This window comes from Protopterus annectens, chromosome 4.part0 (genome assembly GCF_019279795.1).
Source record: "Protopterus annectens isolate FY-2018-M chromosome 4.part0, PAN1.0, whole genome shotgun sequence".
NCBI lineage: Eukaryota > Metazoa > Chordata > Ceratodontiformes > Protopteridae > Protopterus > Protopterus annectens.
In genome coordinates this window covers 463,824,232-463,849,099 of record NC_056733.1, presented here as the reverse complement: position 1 = coordinate 463,849,099, position 24,868 = coordinate 463,824,232, and the positions used below count along the sequence as shown (strand labels likewise).

At 44.6% G+C, this 24,868-nt stretch overlaps 1 protein-coding gene across 1 annotated transcript in view; it reads left to right on the top strand.

Moving 5' to 3' along the window:
* Positions 1-24,868, top strand: part of NAA25 (N-alpha-acetyltransferase 25, NatB auxiliary subunit) — a 3,186,723-nt gene that overhangs the window by 1,921,011 nt on the left and 1,240,844 nt on the right. The window contains exon 15 of the mRNA XM_044069750.1: positions 510-609. Coding sequence (XP_043925685.1) covers positions 510-609 — 100 coding nt within the window. The remainder of the gene's footprint in view (positions 1-509; positions 610-24,868) is intronic.

Here is a 24,868-nt window from a genome sequence, read left to right as displayed (position 1 = left end):
CCCTACAGTGACTCTACCCAGTAGTGTGTTGAGAAGGTATGAAATGATGTCCAGTTAGCTGCTTCCAGAATGGCTCAAGTATTAAATCCATTTAGGATGGCCACTGTAGTGAAAGCATCCCTCATACTATGAGCTTTCAATGAGCTCATCTGATTTTTTTCCTTGACAGTTGCAACAAAGTTTGATGTGCACTGAGACAGTTGTAACAAAGTTTGATGTGCACTGAGAGAAACATTTAGAAAGAGATTGCATAGAGACAAGTTCACCCTCACTTTGAGCAAAAAAAAAAAATTTTTCCTAAAATGTAACTTGGACGTATCAGGGCTAGTGTACACTGCTAAACATCTGTTTTGGTAAGTTTTTACATGGTTGTACTTTTGGAAACATTTGCTGAAGTGTATTTTTTTAAAGGTGTTAACGTTCTTTTCGCTCTCTGTGGAATGTTTTCTATTCTTTAATGTCAACTGAAAATGTGTAGTAATGTAACAGTCGTTTTTCTTTTCTCCCAGATACCTGTTGACTCGCTATGCAGAGGCACTTGGTCAGTTTGCAGCTGCATCCCAGTCCTGTAATTTTACACTTAGGTTTTTCCACTCTAACCAGAAAGATGTGAGTTTTGCTCTTATTCATAAGATGAATGTTTATTTTTGTATATATCAACATGTTTCTTAAATTAGAAATGGTGTATGCATGCATCTTGTGAAAAATTCCACCCATGTCGGTTAATGGATTTAAGCATTTGAGTGAAAATGAATGTTTCTCTAGAAATCCCATACCCTTTTGTTGTAGCTCTTATAACCACTGTCGACTGGGGGTTATCCATATCCTCTGCCGCTGTTGGGTCCTCGCAGTGGGCAAGGGAGAGAGAAACTGTTATTGGTCCTGGGCGAGAGAAGAGGGAAAGTTTTTCCCTGTCAAAATGCTGTGCCCATCCCAGGGGAAGCAACTGCTACCATTGTTAACACATTTGGCCTGATTTTTCCTGTCAAGAAACAGAAAAGCAAGTATGTGTCTACTCAGTTTTTTTAGACTGGAATAGTTTACTAGGCCCTAAAAAGGCAGATAGGATGTATAAAATTTCTCCGTCTTTAAATTTTTATACACTTCTCAAACCTGACCCAGCAGCTGTAGCCTTAGTTGATCCCAGTGCTGCTAAGCAATTGGTTAATTCCAATCCTGTTTCTGATAAGTTTGAGAAAATCGAAAGGTGTGAGAAACAACTTTGTTTTTCAGAATTTTGAATCGCCAAGTTCATATATTAGTTTGTTCTGACAAAATTGCAATTTCTTCTTGTAAGGAAAAATCTGCTTTAAAAACCTGGTTTCTTCTTTTGGATGCATCACAACTCATTGTTTGCAGTGTGTGCATGTGTGTGTGTGTATGTATGACTCTTGATACTTCTTCTAGGGCTAGTACTGTTAAGGATGCTTGCGTGGCTACATTCCAGCTTATGATAAACATTAGATTTTAAATTCTCCCTTGGGTAGAGATTTATTGATCAGCCCCTCTGCTGCAGAGGTGATCAAAAAGTGTCATGAAAAGGTGTAATTAAGGGAATCTCAACACTTTTCAGCCTTCTTTTTACAAATTGTCCAAGGGGTTTTCTTGCTCTTCCATTTTTGGTAGAAAACAGAATAAGCAATCTCAACAGAATTCAGGTAAACAGACGTTTAAGAAGAAATAGCAAGGGAGTTTCAAAAAGATGTCACTAACCTCCAAAACTAAGGGCAGTCTAGTTTGTGACTATTCAAGAGACCTTGTGACCCACTTCCACCCTGGTCCATTTCTTCTTCCAATAAAGTCTGAATCTCCATGTTTCTGTTTAGCAACAGATAGTTTCAGACAAGAGGGTTTTGAAGATCATTCATCAAGGTTACAGATGTCAGTGGAGGAAATTCCTCCTTTCCAAGGGTCATTATTCATCCTCCAGATCAGACTCTTGTTTCTGCCAGTTCATCACATGCTGTCTCAAGGAGTGATAAAATCTTTTCCTCCTTACCAGGTGTGGAAGGGATTTTATTCAAGGATGTCCGTAGTGTCAAAGTAAGTAAGTACTTGGAGACTGCTTCTGGATCTTTTTTCCTAAACCTGTATGTGATATTGCCCTATTTCAAAATGCTGTCATTTCACAATCTATTCCCTCTTCTCCCTCTCTCCAATTTCCTGGTAACGCTAGACTTGTAAGATGATGATCACATTCCTGTTCATCCAGACTTCAGATGTTTTTTAAGGTTTCGTATGTCTTTTTTTTTAAAACAAGTTTATTGTTTTAGCATATAAGAGAAATATCATAACAATTTTATACAAATAATTAAAAATAGGTATTATTATAATATTCAACAAAACAACTAAAGTATTTACAAAGACATCCACTACAATCAGATCAATTAATTAAACTAAAATACTGTGCTATTGAAATTAGAATTATTTTAACAAATTTTGTAAATTATCCCATACAATAAAATGTGATGTTTTTCTAGTTGTTCTCATTCTAATTGTGCTTATTTCCATATGACACATTATATTCATAACATTTTTAAATTCATTGAACGAAGGAGGTGTATCTGAAATCCAATTTCTAGTTAGTATTTTCCTAGCCACTGCTAGGATAGACCATAACAAGGGAAGCTTAATCTTTTTAACACATTGAGGTACAGGTGTGTTGAATAATATAAGAGACTTAGAAGTAATGAAATTATCTGTAAAAAGAGCCTGCAAAAGGTTTTGTATGTCTTGATCACATTGTCATTTATAAACCTTAAACTTTGGATTATCCACTGCACTGAGTGTTCACAAGACTGACCAGCTGTTTGTTTCATTTATGAGCCCTAAGGAGGGCCAGCTGGTCTGCAAACAAGCTATTGCAATTTGGATTTCAAAGGGCATCTCCTCCTGCTATTTTCACTATGCTAAGTTCTTTCCTTCCTACCAAAAAGCTCCTTCCACTTTGGAAGCTGATACTTGGCCCTCTGTGCGCACCTTCACCAAACACTATAAAATCGATGCTCTCTCCAGGTGTGTGGCTGTTTTTGAAAGGTCTGCCTGTCTGGACTGCTAGACAGCTCATCTACTCATTAGCCAACCACTATTCTGTCTACCTCCTTCAGCACTGGGAATCACTCATTTGTCAGGAATACTGCAACAGTGAATCTGATGTTGTTAATCTTCGTTTCTTCCTTACTCTTGGGATTCATTTCTGACCTCGGAACCGAGCCGGCCTTTTTTTCAAGCTCGTGTCAGCCACAAACCTCTCGAGCTAAGATAGTTACCCATCATGCCCTCTCTGTTACATTGGATCTAGTTTGCCGCGTCGCTTTTCAACCGTGTCGAGCCGTTCCTCTCCACCTAAGTGTATATTTTGATAATTTTTTAAGTTTTTTCTCACAGAATTCTTAGTTTTTCGACTTTAAATAAAGTCGTATTTTCTTTTTCTTTATTACCTGTACCTTTTTGGCATTTTCTACTACCTTTGTTGGTAGTCTTTCCTCGCCCTCACTTGGGCCGTGCTACAGTGTGTGTGTGTGCCTAATTTTTGAATATATTGTGGATATATAATGTCTGAGAAGAAAGGGAGTCCAGACTTTGAGGTGCTCGGAGTGCAGACACATTGCCTCCCTCTGACATGCATGACTTGTATGTTTGCTGTTTGGGCGTGCCTCATCTCACAGTGAAGCTGCCCTGTCAGATTTGTAAAGGTTTTTCTGCCAGGACTTTGAACGAACATAAAAATAAACTAGTACTAAAGGGTCTCGTTAAGACCTCTTTCTGCGAGGCAGTTTTTGGGTTGCAGGAATCTTCTCCTCCTTTCAAACAACATAAAAGGTCTAAGTCTCTTCCATCGTCTCCCTCTGGAGACCCTAAGGAACTGAAACATAAAAAGGCTAAATTGTCAGTCGGTGCCAGCGGCTGCTTCGGCACTGACTCACTTGACTCTGTCTCTGATTATGTCTGCTGGTCCCTCTACACCATTACTTTCGACGCAGACTTCAGCCTTCATGGTGCAGACTACTACGGCACCGACTAGTTCAGTGCAGACCTTCTCGACACCAGTTGGTATATTGGCGCAGTCATCTTTGGCACTGACTGAATTCTCGGTGCAGACTCCTTCGGCACTGTCCACTTTCTTGATGCAGACACTTTGGCACAGATGGCTTCGGTGCCAACAGTTTTCTCGGCGCAGACCCCCTCGGCACCGACAATTTCTTCGGTGTAGGCTTTTTTGGCTCTGATGGTTTCAGTGCAGACAACTCCAATTTTGACAGCACCGTTCTCGGTGCAGGAATCTTCCACACCGTTGATTTCGGCATACTGCTTCTGCGCCAGCTTTAGTGACACAGACTATGCAAACACCGCCAGATGTTCATCTTGTTACCCTGCTGCAGTCATCACACTTGGGTTATCCTGTCGTCAGGCGGTCTCGCAGTCGGCCGGAATTCCAAAGTATTGGTCCGGCGTCTGTTGCTGTCACTTCTTCCCTGACGTCAGTGCGCCAGGGGTATATATATAATGCATCCAATGCCATTTTCTTCAGTCTTTCTTGCCGCGCAGTGCCCGAAGCAGAAGCAGTTCGCAAGTGCTGGTCGGCCGACTCCTGAGATTTTCGAAGTCGAATTTCAGATCCGAAGTCTTCAATAAAGGTAAGTACCCCATTGGGGAAATTTTTCTTGCCTCAGACCGATGTCAGAAAAAGTTAACAATTGTATTTCTTGTAGGAAGCAAATACCTCATAAGGATTTTCATTCTTACTGCATACCTTGCCTAGGCCCAGACCACAACGTCACTGATTGTCGTTTTTGTGCTAGGTTTAATAAGCGTACTATAAAAAGACGCTTTGATTTCGCATAACACTATGCCGTCGGAGCAACCGACTACCGGCGTGCACAAAAAATGCAGGGATAAGGACAGGCAGCCTAGACCCAAGCCAGACTCCGAGGCCTCAGCTGGTCCGGTCTCCGGTCTTCAGTGAGGCTCTGACGCAGCCCCTGACTACCGCAGATCTGGAACCCGGGACCGCTTCGGAGCTTTTGGCGGAGAGTAACTAGGCTGACGCAGCCATTTTGTTTAGCCCCTACCGACGACACTGCTGATAAAGATGTCGGTGCTGCACAAACACCTTCGGTTTCTGAAGGTGTCTACAGACCGATGACGCTCACCATAAAAACGTATCCTAAGACTAAGACTCCTATTAAACCTAAAAAGACTGCACTTCAGTCTCCAGTACAAGGCCCCATGCCTAAGAAACAGATGCTCAAAATGGCTGAAGATTTGATCTCTTTAATCAGGGGTTCCCAACCCCCACCCGACAAAAGGCCTAGACAAGAGGAAGATTATGCCTCCTCTGAACAAGTGTCTATTTCCTCAGGCTCCTCTGAGGACCAAGATTACTCCTTCTCCCCTTATGAAGATTCTGATGCTGAGGATTCTATTCCCTCAGCTTCTCCTCCTGAAGACTACTCCTTTGGGGAAACTTTATACACTATGAGGGAAGATTTTCACTGGGAAGATCAGGACTACTCTGACTCAAAGAAAAGGCTCAGAGAGTTTCTTTTACTCCCCTAGCACAGACGACTTGCCATCCCCCCAGTTTTAGACATTGTGGATGATGTTTACTTAGAATCCAGTTAGAACCCAGATTCTCTGCCTCCTGCTCCAGGCAAACCTGACAGATACTATAGAGTGCCCGATTCCCACAAATTCCTTTATAAAAGCCCTGTTGCTGATCCAGAGACTATCTCCCAGGGTCCCAAAGGGGCTAAGGCTTCTATGGCAAAAAATCCTGTACCCTCTGAAAGGGACTCCAGAGCACTAGACAGGTGGGGGAAAAAGGTTTACACCTCAGCCACTCTGGCAATTTAGTGCCCTCATAGCTAATTTCACATGCTAAAATATCAGCAATTTCTAATGTCTCAGTTAAAACAAAAAATGAGCACACTCCCTCAACAGTCTGAATTGAAAGAAATGCAGGATCTGTTGCATGCAACTGAACAGGTGGGCAAACATACTTTACAATGTGGGTTTGATTCTTTGGAGGCTTCCTGCAGAGCAGCTGTCACTGGGTCTGTTATACGTAGGCATGCTTGGTTAAAGGAACAAACTCTGCCTGATCATGTTAAAGCAAAGCTTCTGGATGCTCCCTTACAGCAGGATGTTCTTTTTGGAGTTAAAGCAGAAATCGTCTTAAAGAAAATGGAGGATAAGACAAAATCTATGCAGACAGTCAAAGATTTTCTACAGGTACAGCCCCCTCGCTTCAGCAGAAATTGGCCAACAAAAAATTGGTCCTTTCCAGCTACTGACAGACCACAGAGGGGCAAATACAGATGTCCAAGAGGCAGAGGACAACCACAAGCCCAGTACAAACCTCGACAATGGGGCACTGCAACACACAAGGGAGGAGAAGACAGGTCCCAAACTACCAGAAGGCAAACTCAATGACTTGCACCTCATCTGGCCAAGCAACACTCTCTTGGTAGCCCCCTTGGGAGGAAAACTCGCACTTTTTTCAAACAACTGGCACATTGTCACAAAGGACAAATGGGTCCTAGACATAATTTCACGAGGATACAGATTCCATTTTCACACCTTGCCAATGAAAAGAGGAATGCCAAACCTGCCACAAAATCAATGGGTAAAGGCACAAAAACTAATTACAGCTCTCATGGACATGAGAGCCATTCAACTGGTACCTACTCCAGAGCAAGGCCAAGGATTTTACTCGGGACTCTTTCTAGTTCCCAGAAAGGACAATGCCTGGAGACCAATTCTGGACCTTTCAGTTCTAAACACCTTCTTACAAGTACCCAAATTCAAGATGCTAACACTACAGCAGCTTCTTCCCATGTTGGGCAAGAAAGCATGGCTAGTAACGTTGGACCTCAAGGAGGCATACCTGCATGTCCCTATCAGACAAAGTTGCAGAAGATACCTCCGTTTCATTGCAGGTTCAACCCATTACCAATTCTCTGCACTGCACTTTGGCTTATCTACTGCGCCCAGGGTCTTCACAGAATGCCTGGCACCATTAATTGCATACTGCAGACAGAGGAATTCAAATATACCCATACCTGGACGACTGCCTCATCCATGCAGAAAGCAAGGACATCCTCTTACAACATCTGGCTTTTGTAAAACATCATCTAAGTTGCCTGAGGTACACAGTAAACGAAAAGAAATCAAATCTAGTACCCTCACAAAATATGACATTCCTGGGTGCCAGCTTGAATACAACGGCCCAGAAGGCTTATCTGACACCAGACAAACGACTACAACTGACTCAATATTTCAAAACAATGGCAACAAAGACCCAGCTACCTGCAAGAAAAATTCTGCAGGCCTTGGGCTTCATGGCATCTTGCATACTACTAATACCATTTGCAAAGTTGCATTTGAGGAAATTACAGTGGTACCTAAAAAATGTATGGTCTCAATACAGCCACAGCTTGGACACAATGATATCTCTCATTCCCTGCCTACAACAGGAGTTTCTGTGGTGGTCACAGGCATGTCACCTCAACAAGGGTCAGCCTTTCACCTTGCCCCCAGCCAGGCAAACTGTGACAACAGATGCATCGGACTACGCCTGGGGGGCACACATGGCAGGACAGTGTGTTCAAGGCGTATGGACTGCAGATCAAAGGAATCTGCACATCAATCAAAAAGAGATGCTAGCTGTACAGAATGCTCTGACAGCCTTCAAGAATCTGTTACATCCAGGACAACTTAATAAACAAACAAGGGAGTACACACTCCTACCCTCTATGCAGGCAAGCAATGACCTTGTGGAACACAGCTCTGGCTTATCAAGTTCAGTTACAAGCTCAGTTCCTGCCAGGACAGAAGAACACATTGGCAGACGACCTCAGCAGAAACATCTTGGATCCCCACGAGTGGAAACTGGATCCACAAGTATTTGCAATGATTACTCAAAAATGGGGCCTTCCAGACATAGACCTGTTTGCCAGTCCTCAAAACTATCAACTAACAAAATTTTGTACAAGGACACCTCACCATCAAGCTTGGAAAGTGGACGCACTCTCATTCAGTTGGAAAAACCTGACAGTATATGCCTTCCCTCCATTGCCTCTCCTCACAAAGGTGCTTCTGAAAGTCAGAAAGGAGAGACCATGACTGATACTCATAGCCCCAGACTGGCCACGCCAGCACTGGTACCCACTATTGAGGAATATGGCCCAGGGCCCACCTTCGATTTTACCACAAATTGCCCATTTGCTCACACAGCAAAACAATCAGATTCTTCACAGCCAGCTCAAAACCTTTAATCTGGCTGCATGGCAAATCACCTAAGCATCCAGCCAGCTCCTCTTTCCCAAGCAGTTATGGATGTTATTCTGGAAGCTAGGAGGCCCAGCACCAGGAAGGACTACTTGGATAAATGCAAAAGGTTTTGCGCCTGGAACCAAGCTAAAGGCCAAAACACACTTCAGCCTCACATGTCTCAGATTCTACAGTACTTAACTGAGATGTTGCACAAAGGACTTTCTTTTTCTTCCATTAAAATCCATGCATCAGCTATTTCAGCCCACTACAACACGGATCCACCCTTATTTTCGCATCCACTTCTAAGGCAGTTCCTCAGAGGGGCAAAAAACATTAGGCCCCCCAGGAGAGCACCTACACCAACATGGAACCTCAATTTTGTTCAGGAATAACTTAGACTACCTCCCTTTGAACCAGCTTTCTCTGCAGAGCTACAGTTTCTGTCATGGAAGACTGCCCTGCTGCTAGCAATAACTTCAGCTAGAAGAGTCTCAGAGCTGCAGGCACTAATGGCAGTGGAACCTTTCCTCATTTTCAATCAAGACAGAGTTTCTCTACAAACTAATCCTTCCTTCATGTCTAAGGTGGTTTCCAGTGTGGCTTTAAATCAAACCATCCATTTACCTACCTTCTTCCCAAATCCACAGAACAAAGGAGAAAGACTCCTGCATTCCTTGGACATTCATGGACAACTTCGTTACTACTTGGATAAAACTAAGGCTTTCAGAAAATCTGACCAGCTCTTTGTATCCTGTGCTACAGCTTCACAAGGGAAGGTTATATCAAAACAAACCATTTCCAAAGGGATAGGACATTGCATTCGTTTTTGCTATACCCATCATGGAAAACCAGTTCCTGCTACCATTAAGCCCCGCTCTACCAGGGCATCAGCTACATTTACAGCCTTCCTCAGGGGGGTTCCAACCAAGGAGATTCTGGAAGCTGCAACTTGGAGTTCAGTACACACCTTTACCAAACACTATCACTTACCACTTTACTCTAAGACTAGAGCTGGCTTCGCCTCTGCAGTTCTGCAGGGCCTTCTAGCCTCCTCTAACCCTCTGTAACTCCTCTACCCATCCTTAGCTTTGTTATTCTACCCAAGTGTGATGACTGCAGCAGGGTAACACGATGAACATAGTACAGTTTTGTACCTACCATAAATGTAGATGTTCGAGTGTACACCCTGCTGCAGTCCAGGTTACCCTCCCTCCATCCCCTCTGATCTAACTGGCTAAATCTCTACAATACCTTCCTGATGTATTTGCTTATAGCTGGAGGGATTTTGTGTTTGTGCAAAAATTACTCAATTTGGTACTAATTACTGACCACCTTTTTGGGGGCACCTGACATCTGGGGCAAGAAAAACTGAAGAAAATGGCGTTGGATGCATTATATATACCCCTGGCGCACTGACGTCAGGGAAGAAGCGACAGCAACGGACGCCGGACCAAGACTTTGGAATTCCGTCCAACTGCGTGACCGCCTGACGACAGGATAACCCAAGTGTGATGACTGCAGCAGGGTGTACACTCTAACATCTGCATTATTGTAGGTACAAAACTGTACTTTTTAGTGCAGACATTACCTATTCAGCCACCTTTCAGTGGTCGTGTTAGCCCTTTTTTGGACAGGCCCAAATCGCCTTCAGGGCTTTCATTGAGGTCTACCAGAAGCCTTTCTGAACATGATGTGGTGCGTCTTATAGATCAGTTGCTTTTGGCCAGAGGAATTCCTGCCCCTTCAAAAGTGTCTCTCCCCTCTGGAGTTGATCACCCTTCTCCACAGACTCCTACCTATACTCCTTCGACCTCTGTGGAGGTTTCGAGATATCCCTCCTCGGGTGGGCCGGCCTTGGAGATGACACTGGCCGCTGCTTCTTGGCCGTCTCTGTTGTAGACTACTACTTCCTCTGAGCCTCATCTGTTTCAAGTCGCAACCCCCGGACTCTGGGCACAAGAGTCTCTGACCGTTCTCCCCTTGGAGACCCCGTCCTTGCAGCCTTCCTTAGAGTCTCCCACTGAGGAAGTCCACAGCAAGACTTACATGTAAGAGTAAGCGCATGGACTCCATGGAAGAGTCAGTGACCGAAGACGCAGATTACGATGATGGGGAGGGGTCCCTCGTGTTCACCTTCTGACGAGGTTTTGTTTGGTGACATCCTCGAAATCTTAAAGCAGAGAGGTGAATGGAAGTCCTCTAACCCTTCCTCAGAGGAGTCTGTGTTCCTCCAGGCTATTTGTGCCCGGCCCCCTACCTCCTGGGTTACCCCACCTACCAATGAGCTTGTCAAGCTCATCGTGCAGCATGCATGGAAGGCACCGGACTCTGTGGAGGCCATACCTCGTAGGCCAGACAAAATCATTTCTACCCCAGAGGAGTGCCTGCATTGGTCGAAAGGTCTCCCAGTAGACGCCATGGTGGTGGCTGCCACTACAAAGAAGGAACTGGCAGAGGAGAGCTAGGCTGTTCACATGCCCAGTAAGGATTCCCTGGCAGTGGACAGATTAGGGAAGCGAGTCTTCGTGTCATTGACCTTTGCTGTTAGGTCCTTCAACTACCTGGCACATTTCCCAAGGCTACAGAGAGACCTGGTGTCCGAACTCTCCAAGACCTTGGCAGGATCAGTTTCTGATGAGGTCTGAGACAAAGGTGGCCTCTCATTTAGTGACCCTAGAATTTGTTTCCAATTACTCAGTGCGTTTGATATCACACGCTAATGAGGGAGCGGCAAGAGCTATGGGTGCAGGCATAGTCATGAGACGCCATGCCTGGATGCACCTTTGTGACTTTGGGGATCCCTTCAAGGTTTCCTTCCTTAATGCCCGTATTGAGACCACTACTTTGTTTGGCTCCAAGGTAAAAGATACATTGACCAGATGTGAACAGGACGGTAAGACCCTATCTGCCGTGGGTGTCCATTTATCTTCTCCTCAGCGGTTCTATTCTAAGAATTAGAAGAGCGGGAAAATGTGGCACAAAAAGTCTTTGGGTCCTTTCCGTGACTCTCAGGATGTTTTCCCCTAGAGGCTGGGGGGGGGGGTTCTAACGGAAGACACCCCTTTCGGGGCAGGGGAGGTCTGCAAAACCAGGGTTCCAGGGAGTCTTTCTCTGGGCAGCCCTTTCAGTGCTCCTGAGGAGCAGCCCTATTGCTTTCCTCTGGAAGCAGTCAGGGTTGTTTTTCCTTGTACCCTTCTGCCTGGCAAACCATAACCACAGATGTTTGGGTACAGAGGTTCATTACCTGAGGATACCATATTCCTTTCTTATTCATTCCCCCCTTACCCAGAAGCTTACCTGATGTACCACTCAGTCAAAGGAAAGCCGCAGCTTTAGAGGTACCAGAGCTGCTTCAAAAAAGTCATCCAAACAGTTCCCACAGACCAGACAGGATCCGGCTTCTATTCAAGATTCTTTTTCGTGCCAAAAAAGACAGGGGACTGGAGACCAATTCTGGATCTCAGCTCCCTAAACAAATTAAGACAGAAAAATTCCGGATGGTCATGTTTCAGTCTATACTTCCACTTTTGGAAAAAGACAATTGGATGTGCTCCATAGATCTTCAAGACGTGTACTACCAGATAAAGGTGGAAAGGTGCTCAAGAAGATATCTTCACTTCGGGCGGGAACCAGTCATTACCAGTTTCGCTTACTGCCCTTCAGATTCTTTACAGCCCCAGAATGTTCACAAAGTGCATGGCAGTAGTGTTAGCTCACCTGCAGCTTCAAGGATTCCAGGTGTTCCCTACCTAGATGACTGACTCATTACTGCCCCAACAAGAAGTCTACTGGATCAGGCCATGACTTACACCCTAAACACTGCACAGCAGCTCAGAATATCGATAAACTGGAAGAAGTCAAACCTTACTCCGAGTCACTCAGAGTACCTTGGGAGTGATTCTGGACACACTGACTTGTACAGCCTCTCTACCAGATAACAAAATTCAGAGGATCAAAGAACAGGTTCAGGCAATACTTTCACAAAAAATCAAGCCTCAGCTGGATCTGTTCTTCAACTGCTGGGATCGATGGCAGCCTCCATCACCATAGTTCTTCTAGCAAGGCTACACATGAGGCTTCTTCAATGGCTGCTTCTTGCTCAGTGGTACCCATCCCAGCACCCCTTATCTTTCCCGATTCGAATAACCAAGTTTTCAAACAGGACTTGCTCTGGTGGATGTCAAACACCCCTCACCAGTGGTCTCGCCCCTTCAACCCTCATCAGCTCAACACCACAGTGACCATGGATGTCTCCCTGATGGGGTGGGGGGGGCTGTTTCAGGGAAAGACAGTCCAAGGCAGTTGGTCACAGACGGAGGCCCATCTGCATATCAATGTTCTAGAACTGAGGGCAGTGCTACTAGCGTTGCAAGCATTCCAATCGATCCTTCCATCGGGGTCTATTGCAATTCAGTCAGACAAACATGGCAGTAGTCTGGTACATCAACAAACAAGGGCAAACCAGATCATACCCACTCTGTCGAGAGGCCATGAGAATATAGCAATGGGCAATAGCCACCAACCATTTTCTGATAGCGACGCACATTCCCGGGAGCTCCACCGTGATAGCGGACAAGTTGAGCAGATGCATTCTACAGCCTCATGAGTGGTGTCTCAATTCTCTAGAGGCGGCAAAGATTTTCGACCCCTGGGGCCAGCCTTGCTGCAACCTCTTTTTGTCCCTGTCCAATCACAAGTGCAGCAACTACTTTGCCCTGATCCACCCTCTGGGACAATCACCGAGAGATGCTTTAGTCCACTATTGGCCCTCGGGTCTGCTATGTGCCTATTTTCCAGTACCCCTAATTCACCTGTTCCTCAAGAAAGCATGTCAATTGAAGAGCAAAGTGATCTTCATTGCTGCTTATTGCCCTCGACAAGTTTGGTTTCCCTTCCTGTGGCCTCATCTGCTACTTCGACCATGGATTCTCAATCCAACTCGAGAGATGATCTCTCACTCACAGAATCTGGTTCATCCAAACCTATCCAGCCTGAAACTGACAGCTTTGTTTCTCCACTTCCAGTGATTGCCAGGCAGCATGATCTGTCTTCCCCTGTGCGTGACATCCTGATTGCCTCTCATAGATCATCCACCAGACTACTCTACCGCAGCAAATGGAAGAGGCTTTCTCTCTGGCTACAAGATATACTAATGGATCCTTTTACAGCCCCTGTTTCTATTGTGCTAGAATATCTTTCAGACCTTTTTAAATCGGTGGTAGCAGCCTCCACAGTTTGTGTTCATTTGGCTGCGATTTCTAATTTTCATAATGGCTTCCAGGACTCTTCCTTAATGTCACACAGACTTTGTAAGACCTTTCTGAAGGACGTAACCCAACTAAAGCCTCCATTCAGAGAAAATGTTCAACCTTGGGACCTGGCCTTGATCCTTCAAGGGTTAACAACTTCTCCCTTTGAGCCTGCATCTACCTGTGATCTAAAGTATCTGTCATGGAAAACACTGTTCTTAGTTGCTATTACTTCTGCCAGATGTATTTCTGAATTACAGGCCTTGTCTATCAAACCCCCCTACCTCATCTTTCGCAAGGACGGAGTTTCATTAAGGACCAATCTGACATTCTTGCCCAAAGTTGTTTCTGAGTTATCTATCAATCAGACTACTGATTTGCCAGTGTTCTTCCCTAATCATTCTAACAGAGGGGAATATTGCCTCCATACCTTGCGGTAGCGTTGTTGCCTCACATCAAGAGGTTCTCCCATTCGATTCTCGGCTGGAGTGTGGGGAGTGCCTTCTGTGTGGAGTCTGCATGTCCTCCCCGCAGTTGGATGGGCGTTCGAAAGGCATGCGTAAATGGGCTTGCCTTTGTTGAAGGTTGGACGTCGAGCTGGAACCTTGGTGTTCGTTAAAATCTACTGCCAATCATTAGCAGACCGGAGTTCCGCTGTGGCAACCCCTAACCGGGAAAAGTCAAAAGACAACCACCACCTTGGATGTACATAGACAAATTCATTTTTACCTAGACAGTACTAAATTTAATAGAACATCTGACCAGCTGTTTTTGGCCTTTTCTGAATCCAGATTAGGTTGTCCAGTTTCTAAAGTTACTTTAACCACTTGGTTGAGAAATTGTATTACTTTCATTTATGGCAAAAATGGTATCCCTTTACCTGGCAGAGTAAAGGCCCACTCAAGATCAGAGTCAGCTTCTGCAGCCTTCCATGTGAGAACATCTTTGAATGATATTTGTGCAGCCGCAACCTGGGCTAGGTCTCATAACTTCATTGCTGATTACAAGTTGGACTTGGCCTCCAGAAGCAGAGCTTCTTTTGGGTCTATGGTGCTCCAAAATGTCGTTCCATAGGCCCCCCCAGGGAACAAGGTAGCTGGGGACTCTGTCCCAAGAGTAAGGAATAAACGAAGATCAACAACGTCAGATAAAGATGATGTTCATCGTGTTTCACTGTTGCAGTCATTACAATTGGGTTATCCTGCTGGCAGGCTACCCGCAGTCAGCCTGAATTCCAAAGTCCTGGTCCGGCGTCTGTTGCTGTCGCCTCCTACCTGACGTCAATGCGCCAGGGGTATAAAAGATGCAACTGACGCAATTTTCTTCAGTCTTTCTTGCCGTGCGGTGCCTGAAGCAAAAGCAGTTTGCAAGTGTCGTTCGGCCGACTCCTGAGATATTCAAGTTCAAATTTCAGATCCGAAGTCTTCATTAAAGCTAAATACCCCGTTGGGGAAACTTTTTTCTTGCTCCAGACTGATGTCAGAAAAAGTTAATTGTATTTCTTGTGGGAAGCAAATACCTCATAAGGATTTTCATTCTTACTGTATTCCTTGCCTACGCCCTGACCACGACGTTGCTAGTTGTCGGTTTTGTGCTAGATTTAACCAACGCACTATTAAGCGCCAGTTCGATTTTGCATTTCATTACTTTGGCAGAAGATTTAATTATTTAATGCCGTTGGAACAACCAACTACCGGAGTTTATAAAATGCAAAGAATAGGACAGGCATCAGATGTCCAAAACTGACGAGGCTTCTGCTAAGCCAGTCGCCGGTTCTCAGTGAGGCGCTTTTGCAGCCCCTGACGCCCGCTACCTCAGAGCCACAAGCCACTTCCGACTCCCATGGGGAGCCGACTAGGCCGCTGGAAACTCAAGGTATTGGACCTTTGGAAACTATGCCCTCAGATGGGTCCGGAGCCGCTGAGCAGGCATCGGCTTCTGAGGGTGTTTTCAGGCCTACACAGTTATATGTGAAAATGACTTCATCTTCAAAGGCAAAGACTAAAGCATCTCTAAAGACAAAGAAACAACTACAACATTCCCCTCGACAGGCCTCCATGCCTAAAAAACAGATGCTTAAAATGTCCGAAGACCTAATTACTTTGATCAGGGGTTCCCATCCCCCTCTTGGTAAGAGGCCTAGGCAAGAGACAGAATATGAATCTTCAGATCAGGTTTCCATTTCCTCTGATTCCTCTTCTGAACAGGAATACTCTCTTCCTCCCTATGAGGATTCTGATGCTGAAGAATCTATCCCTTCAGCCTCTCCTCCTGAGGATTATTCTTTTGGGGAGACCTTGCATACTATGAGGGAGCACTTCCACTGGAAGAGCCAAGATTACTCAGAATCTAAGAAAAGGCTTGGAGACTTCCTTTTACTACCTCAACACAACACAGGCCCCTTGCAATTCCTCCTGTTTTAGACATTGTAGATGATGTATTTTCAGAGTCCGGTCTGTCTTCTGACTGTCTACCACCAGCTCCTGTTAAGCCAGACAGATACTCCAGGGTTCCTGATTTACATAAATTTCTTTATAAAAACCCTGCTGCTGACCCAGAAACTATCTCTCAGGGTCCCAAAGGGATCAAGGCTTCCACTGCAAAAAAAACTATCCCCTCTGATAGGGATTCCAGGGCCCTGGACAGATGGGGGGGGGGGGAGAAGATTTACACTTCTGCTACCTTGGCCGTAAGAGCTTTAAATTGTCAGTTTCATATGCTTAAATATCAGCAATACCTTATGTCACTGCTTAAACAGAAAATGTTGACAAATTCTGAATGTGCAGAAAACAAAGAAATGCAGGATTTATTGCATGCAGCTGAACAAGTGGGAAAGCATACTTTGCAATGTGGTTTTGATTCTCTGGAGGACTCCTGCAGGGCTGCTGTTACGGGTTCTGTCATTAGGAGGCATGCTTGGTTCAAGGAACAGAATCTGCCTGATCTTATTAGATGCTCCATTACAGCATAATACTTTGGTGTTAAAGCAGAAGAGGTGTTGAAGAAAATGGAGGACAAAGCTAAATTTATGCAAACAGTCAAGGATTTCTTAAAGGTGCAGCTCCCAGATTTAGCAGGAACTGGCCTACAAAGAATTGGTCCTTTCCAGTGTCAGACAGGCCACAGAGGCAGATCCCAGCCCCAAGGCTCATACAGATCTAAACAATGGGGTGCTTCTACCTCCAAAAGCGGAGAAGATAAATCACAGCCATGCAGAAAACAGTCTCAATCACTTTCCCCTGCCAGCACCAAGCACTTATCTTCTGGCAGCTCCTTTAGGGGGAAAACTAACACTTTTTTCACAAAATTGGCACATGATCAACCAGGATAAATGGGTCTTAAATATAGTGTCACAAGGCTACAGGTTCCACTTTCACACCCTGCCAAGGGCAAACGGTATGCCAGACCTGCCACACAACCAATGGGCAGAGGCACAAAAGTTTCATCTCTCATGGACATGAGGGCCATTCAGCGAGTACCACAACAAGAGCAGGGGCTAGGATTTTACTCAAGACTGTTCTTGGTGCCCAGAAAGGACAAAGCCTGGAGACCAATACTGGACCTGTCTATTCTAAACACATTTCTGGATATTCCAAAATTCAAAATGTTGGGCAAGAAGGCTTGGCTTGTGACTTTAGACCTAAAAGAGGCATACCTGCATGTCCCAATCAGACAATCATGCAAAGATACCTCAGATTTATAGCTGGCTCAATGCACTAACAATTCTCTGCACTGCCCTTTGGCTTATCTACTGCGCCCAGGGTCTTCACAAAATGTCTGGCACCAGTAATTGCATTTTGCAGACAGAGGAATACAAATTTATCCTTACTTGGATGACTGTCTTGTTCAAGCAGAGAACAAGGACATTCTACTACAGCATCTGGTGTTTGTAAAAAGATTACTAACATGCCTAGGGTACACAGTAAACGAAAAGAAATCAAAACTTGTACCCTCTCCAGAGATAATATTCCTGGGTGCAAGCTTAAATACAACTGCCCAGATGGCTTATCTCATGCCAGACAAACAAAGACAACTGACTACTTATTTCAAAATGTTGACAACAAAGACCCAGTTATCTGCAAGAAAAATTCTGCAGGCTTTGGGCTTCATGGCATCCTGCATTCTGCTAATTCCATATGCAAAACTACATGTGAGAAAACTACAATGGTATCTAAAAAGTGTTTGGACTCAACATTGCCACAGCCTGGAAACAATAATTACCCTTATTCCCTGCCTGCAACAGGAGTTTCGATGGTGGGCAAAGGCCTGTCACCACAACAAGGGACAGCCATTCACTTTACCCACAGCCAGGCAGACATTAACAACAGATGCATCAGATTATGCTTGGGGGGCCCATATGGCTGGAAGATGTATTCAGGGCACATTGTCCGCAAGCCAAATGCATCTACATATCAATCAAAAAGAGATGCTAGCTGCTCAGAATGCCCTGACAGCCTTCAAGGATCTACTTCATCCAGGACAACTATTGATAAAGACGGACAATACTACAGTCATGTGGTACATAAGCAGGGAGGCACACATTCCTACCACCTCTGCAGACTAGCCATGACTTTGTGGGACACAGCATTGAAAAACAGTAAAAAGGAGACAAGTATAGAAAACACAGTACTTCACCAAAAAGAAATATACTTGTTGAGGAAATAAGGCAACCTCCGTTCTTCTTGGAAATAAGTTGATTTAATGGTCCACCACAGCGAAATAAAGCACCATACAGTAACACAAAGCCACAGCAAAAACAGCAACACAAAGAGCATTTTTTTTTGCTGTGGCTTTGTGTTACTGTATGGTGCTTTATTTCGCTGTGGTGGACCATTAAATCAACTTATTTCCAAGAAGAACGGAGGTTGCCTTATTTCCTCAACAAGGACACAGCATTGACTTACCAAGTGCATTTGCAAACACAATTCCTGCCAGGAAAGATAAATACTCTGGCAGACGAACTAAGCAGAAACCTAATGGATCCCAACAAGTGGAAATTGGAATCACGAGTCTTCAGCATGATAAGGAACTGGGGATGCCCGGACATAGACCTCTTTGCCTCCCCTCACAACTGCCAACTACAGAGAATTCTGCACAAGGACTTATCACAAGCAAGCATGGAAAGTGAATGCTCTATCTTTCAGCTGGAAAAACTTAATGTATGCCTTTCCTCCACTGCCTCTCCTCCCCAAGGTGTACTCCTAAAGGTCAGACGAGAAGCCAAAAATTATATTGATTGCCCCAGACTGGCCCCGCCAGCACTGGTACCCAATCCTAAAGAACTTGTCTCAATGCCCAGCCTGGACTTTACCTCAAATTCCTCACTTATTGACCCAAAAAACAGTCAGATCCTGCACAGCCAACTCAGGACCTTAAATCTGGCAGCATGGCGGATAATGTAGCCATTCAAAATGCACCTCTCTCTAAAGCAGTGATGGATGTTATTTTGGAGGCCAGGAGGCCTAACACCAGAAAATCCTAGGCAGAAAAATGGAAGAGATTTTGTGCTTGGAACCAGGCACAAGGAATTGACACGATTGTACCAAATATTCCTCAGATTTTGCAAAACTTAACTGAGATGCTGGACAAAGGCCTATCCTTTTCATCAATTAAGATTCATGCCTCTGCCATTTCGACTCATTGCAATACAGAACCACCTATTTTTTTCTCATCCATTACTAAGGCAGTACCTCAGAGGGGCCAAAAACATAAGACCTCCAAGGAGAGCACCAGTACCTGCATGGGACCTCAACTGTGTCTTGGAAAAACTCACACTGCCTCCTTTTGAGCCAGCCTCTACAGCTGATATAAAATTCTTATCCTGGAAAACAGCTCTGCTCCTAGCAATAACCTCTGCAAGACGAGTCACAGAGTTACAGGCACTCATGGCTGTGGAACCTTTTATCATTTTCCATCCTGATAGGGATGTTCATCGTGTTTCACTGTTGCAGTCATGACTGTAGGGTTCTCCCCTTCCGGCAGGCAGCCCTCGGTCGGCCAGAATTCCAAAGTCTGGGTCCGGCGTCGGCTGTTCAACCATGCTCCCTGATGTCAGAGCGCCAGGAGTACAAAGCTGACAGCCGACGCCATCTTCTCCAGTCTTTCTTGCCGTGCGGTGATAGTTCGCAAGTGCCGGTCGGCTGACTCCTGACGATTTTTTCTGATAAACTTCAGTCCGAAGATTTTCTTCTCCACTCAAAGCTAAGTACCCGTTAGAAACTTTTTCTTGCTCCACTCCGATGTCAGAAAAAGTTAATAATTGTATTTCATGTGGGAAGCAAATACCTCATAAGGATTTTCATTCTTACTGTATTCCTTGCTTAGGCCCTGACCATGACGTAGCTAGTTGTCGGTTTTGTGCTAGATTCAGTCAACGTACAATTAAGCGAAGGTACGATTTTGCTTTTCATTACTTCGGTAGGCGCTTTAACTACAAATTGTCGTCTGATACGGTTCCGGCTACCGGAGTTCACAAACGTCGCAAGGATAAAGACAGGCCTCCAAGGTCAAAATCTGATGATAGCGCACAAGCGGAGCCAGCTTCAGGTTCGGCCGTCATCAGTGAGGCGCTTTTGCAGCCCCTGTCGTCGGCCATTTCAGAACCGATGGCCGAAACGGACTCTCATGAGGAGCCAACCAGGCCTTTAAATATTTCTATTGCAGGACCTTCGGACAATGCTCCTTCGGATGGGTCCGGAACCACTGTGCAGGTACCGGCTTCCGAAGGGGTTTTCAGGCCTACTCAGCTTCTAATAAAGGCAAAGCCAAAGATAAAGGCAAAGACTCCTTCTAAATCAAAGACTGCAATACAGGCCTCTTCTGAACCGGCTCCCAAGTCACAGAAACAGTTACTCAAGATGGCGGAGGATTTTCTTACTATGATTAGGGGTTCACATCCCCCTCCAGATAAAAGGCCAAGGCAGGATGTTTATTATGATTCCTCTGATCAGGCTTCTGTTTCCTCAGTTTCTTCTTCTGACCAGGAATATTCTTTCCCTCCTTATGAGGATTCTGATGCTGAGGAATCCATTCCTTCAGCTTCTCCCCCTGAGGATTTCTTTTTTGGGGAAACTTTGCATGAAATGAGGGAACATTTCCACTGGGAAGGACATGAGTATTCGGAATCTAAGAAAAGACTGAGGGATTTTCTTCTTCTTCCCCATCATAGACCCCTGGCTATTCCTCCTGTTTTGGATATTGTGGATGATGCCTTTTCGGAGGCTAACTTGACCCCTGACCCTTTTCCTCCTGCTTTTGTTAAGCCTGATGGATATTACAGGGTTCCTGATTCCCACCAGTTTTTATACAAGAACCCTTCTGCTGACCATGAAACCATTTCTCAGGGTCCTAAGGGAGTTGAGGCCGCTTCTGCCAAAAATCCCATTCCTACTGAAAAGGATTCTCGATCCTTAGAAAGATGGGGCAAAAAGGTGTACACTTCTGCTACTTTGTTCATTAGGGCCTTAAACTGTCAGTTTTATATGCTGAAATACCAGCAGTTTCTCTTGTCTGTTTTAAAACAAAAGCTAACTTCCATTTCTGCCTGTGCAGATGATAAGGAATTACATGACTTATTGCACGCCACTGAACAAGTTGGGAAGCATGGTTTACACTGTGTATTTGATGCCTTGGAGGCTTCTTGTAGGGCTGCGGCCTCCGGCACAGTCATTAGAAGGCATGCATGGCTAAAGGAACAAAATTTGCCTGAACAAGTAAAGGCTAAATTATTGGATGCTCCTGTTCAGCATAATATTTTGTTTGGATCAAAAGCTGAAGAGGTGATTAAAAAGATGGAGGATAAGGCGAAATCCATGCAAACAGTTAAAGATTTCTTACAAGTACAGCCACCTAGATTTAGCAGGAATTGGCCTTCAAAAAATTGGTCCTTTCCCACTTCAGACAGGCCTCAGAGGGGTAGATAGAGACGCTCCAGAGGAAGGCCTCAAACACAAGCTTCTTATAGACCAAGACAGTGGACTGCTTCCACCCCTAGGGGAGGAGAGGACAGGTCACAAAGTCAAAGGAAACAAACTCAGTGACTCCCTCTGTTGGGCTACAGGAACTTCTTGCCTGGAAGCCTCTCTCGGAGGAAAACTCTCTCTTTTTTATCAAAATTGGACTCAAATAACCCAAGACAAGTGGGTTTTGGATGTGGTTTTAAGAGGTTACAAATTCCATTTTCATACCTTGCCAAGGCCAAGCGGATGGCCAGACCTTCCAAAACATCAATGGACGGAGGCCTTAAACCAGGTGGAAGCTCTTTTGGCTATGAATGCCATAGAACTGGTTCCACTTTCAGAGATGGGAAAAGGTTTTTACTCAAGGCTCTTTCTAGTCCCAAGGAAGCAAAACTCATGGAGACCCATTCTGGATCTGTCGGTCTTGAACACCTTTCTAGAGATTACAACATTCAAGATGCTTACTCTACAGCAGCTACTTCCAATGCTGTCCAAAGATGCATGGATGGTAACTTTGGATTTAAAGGAGGCATATTTACACATTCCTATCAGGCAGGATCGCAGAAAATACCTCAGGTTCAAGGCCGGATCGAGGCACTTTCAATTCTCTGCGCTGCCCTTTGGATTGTCTACTGCACCCAGGGTCTTCACCAAATGCCTGGCTCCAGTAGTAGCTTACTGCATACTCAAGGGAATTCAGATTTACCCTTATCTGGACGATTGTCTAATTCAGGCAGACAGCAAGGATGTCTTACTCCAGCATCTAGAATTTGTACAGAACCTCCTCAAGTTCCTGGGATTCTCTGTAAACATAAAAAAGTCAAATTTGACACCATCACAACAGATAACTTTTCTGGGTGCTCTTCTAAACACCACAACCCAGATGGCATTTCTGACATCCGAAAAACAATTACAGCTGGCTTCAACTTTCAAAATCTTGGCAACTTTAACTCAACTATCTGCAAGGAAATTCCTGCAGGCTTTGGGTTACATGGCCTCCTGCATCCTTCTCGTACCATATGCAAGACTACACATGAGGAAAATACAGTGGTACCTAAAAAGTGTATGGTCTCAGCATTGCCACAGTTTAGACATACTGATCTCCGTCCTAACTTGCCTTCAAAAGGAATGTCTTTGGTGGTCCAGGGCATGTGCTCTAAACAAAGGGAAACCCTTCCGTCTGCCTCCTGCCACTCAGATTCTAACCACGGATGCCTCAGATTATGCTTGGGGAGCCCATTTTCAGGGCAACTGTCTGCAGGGCCTTTGGACAAAGGATCGGAAGCACCTGCATATCAATTTAAAGGAAATGTTAGCCGTTCAGAAAGCTCTATTGGCCTTCAGGAATCTTTTACAACCAGGACAACTACTAATATGGACAGACAACACCACAGTTATGTGGTACATAAACAAGCAAGGGGGATCTCATTCCTACCCCCTTTGCAGACTAGCCATGGATCTATGGAACACAGCTCTAGCTTGCAATCTGGATCTTCAAGCTCAGTTTCTACCAGGGAAACAAAACTTCCTGGCAGACTGTCTGAGCAGAAACCTTTCGGATCCACACGAGTGGATGCTGGACACGAAAATATTCAGGATGATAGCAGCAGTCTGGGGATGTCCTCACATAGACCTCTTTGCATCCCATCTCAATCATCAACTACAGAATTTTTGCACCAGGTCTTTCCACAGAGAAGCTTGGAAAGTGGATGCCCTGTCATTCAGTTGGAGGAACCGCTCGGGATATGCCTCCGCCTCTTCCTCTTCTTCCACGGGTCTTATTGAAGATAAAACAGGACAAGCCCAAGATGATAATCTTGCTGGCTCCAAATTGGCCTCGGCAGTTTTGGTATCCAACTCTAAAAAAACCTATGCCTGGAGCCCCCTTGGGTTTTACCTCAGTCTCCGAACCTTCTGTCCCAACATCAGGGTCAGGTTCTACACTCTCATGTCAGAACTCTCAGCCTGGCGGCTTGGTTAATCCAGGGCCTTTGATTTCTTCTTTCCTACCCGAGCAGGTTATGGATGTCATTTTAGAAGCCAGACGTCCTAGCACTAGAAAATCTTATGCAGGAAAATGGAAAAGATTTTGTTCCTGGATGCAGGCTCAGGATTCTGATCCTCTTCTTCCTAACATTACCTTAATTTTACTTTACTTGACAGATCTCTTACATGAGAGTCTCTTTCTCTTCCAGTAAGATACATGCCTCTGCTATTTCTGCTCATTATAATACAGACCCTCCCATCTTTTCCCACCAGCTCATGAGACAGTTTCTCAGAGGAGCTAAGAACTTAAGACCTCCTAGATCTCCTCCCATTCCTGCTTGGGATCTCAACTATGTTTTGGAAAAATTAACCTTGCCTCCTTTTGAGCCTGCTGCCTCTTCTGACATCAAGTTTTTATCTTGGAAGACAGCTATCTTGTTAGCCCTAACCTCTGCCAGGAGAGTTTCAGAGTTACAAGCTCTTATGGCTGTGGAACCTTATATTATTTTTCATCAAGACTGGGTATCTTTGAGGACTAATCCTACCTTCATGCCTAAGGTGGTTTCCAAAGTGGCTTTAAATCAAACTATCCACTTGCCAACCTTTTTCCCCACTCCTCAAAATAAAGGGGAAAGGATCTTACATTCCTTGGATGTACACAGACAACTACGTTTTTACCAGGACTGAACCAAGGACATCAAAAAATCAGAACAATTGTTTGTTTCTTATTTTATTTATTTATTTTATTTTATTTTACATTTGTTGACCGGGCTAGTCTAGCTGGATACATGTCCATTTTCAGTAGAGGCCCGGGGAGATAAGCTCCACTTATAAAACTTTACTGATGCTAAGTATAAAAACTACCTTGGATATACTCTGTTGAACGCTTGGTTTGTCATTGAAGGTTTCCAAGCTATTGTTCCTCTGAAGTTTTGCTCTTGAATCAGGTACTTTATTTGAATTAACTGTTGACTCCATCTACAAGCAGATAGCTTATTTTTGTATGCACTGACTCGCATACTGGCATTGAATAACAAGCCTGCATTGCATTTACCTGCTTTCTTTGTTATACGACTTTGGATATGTCCCGTTGAACGCTTGAGGTGCTGAAGAGTTTTCAAGCCATTGTTCCACGGAAGCCTGATACAGTACTTGGTATACTTTTGCTTTTTATGGTGATACTGACTAACTGGTAACTCTATCTGTACGCAGCTAGCGTATTAGTGTATTTTTGTGTTATACAGACTGCTGTTGATTGATAGGCTCTACGCATACTGTGCCACCACGCCTGCATTTCATAAGTATAAAAACTGTTAAGAACTACATTCAAATATAAAAAATAATAATAAACAAGTGGTATAAAAAGTAATGGGGTGAAGAAAGTATTGTAGAACAAAA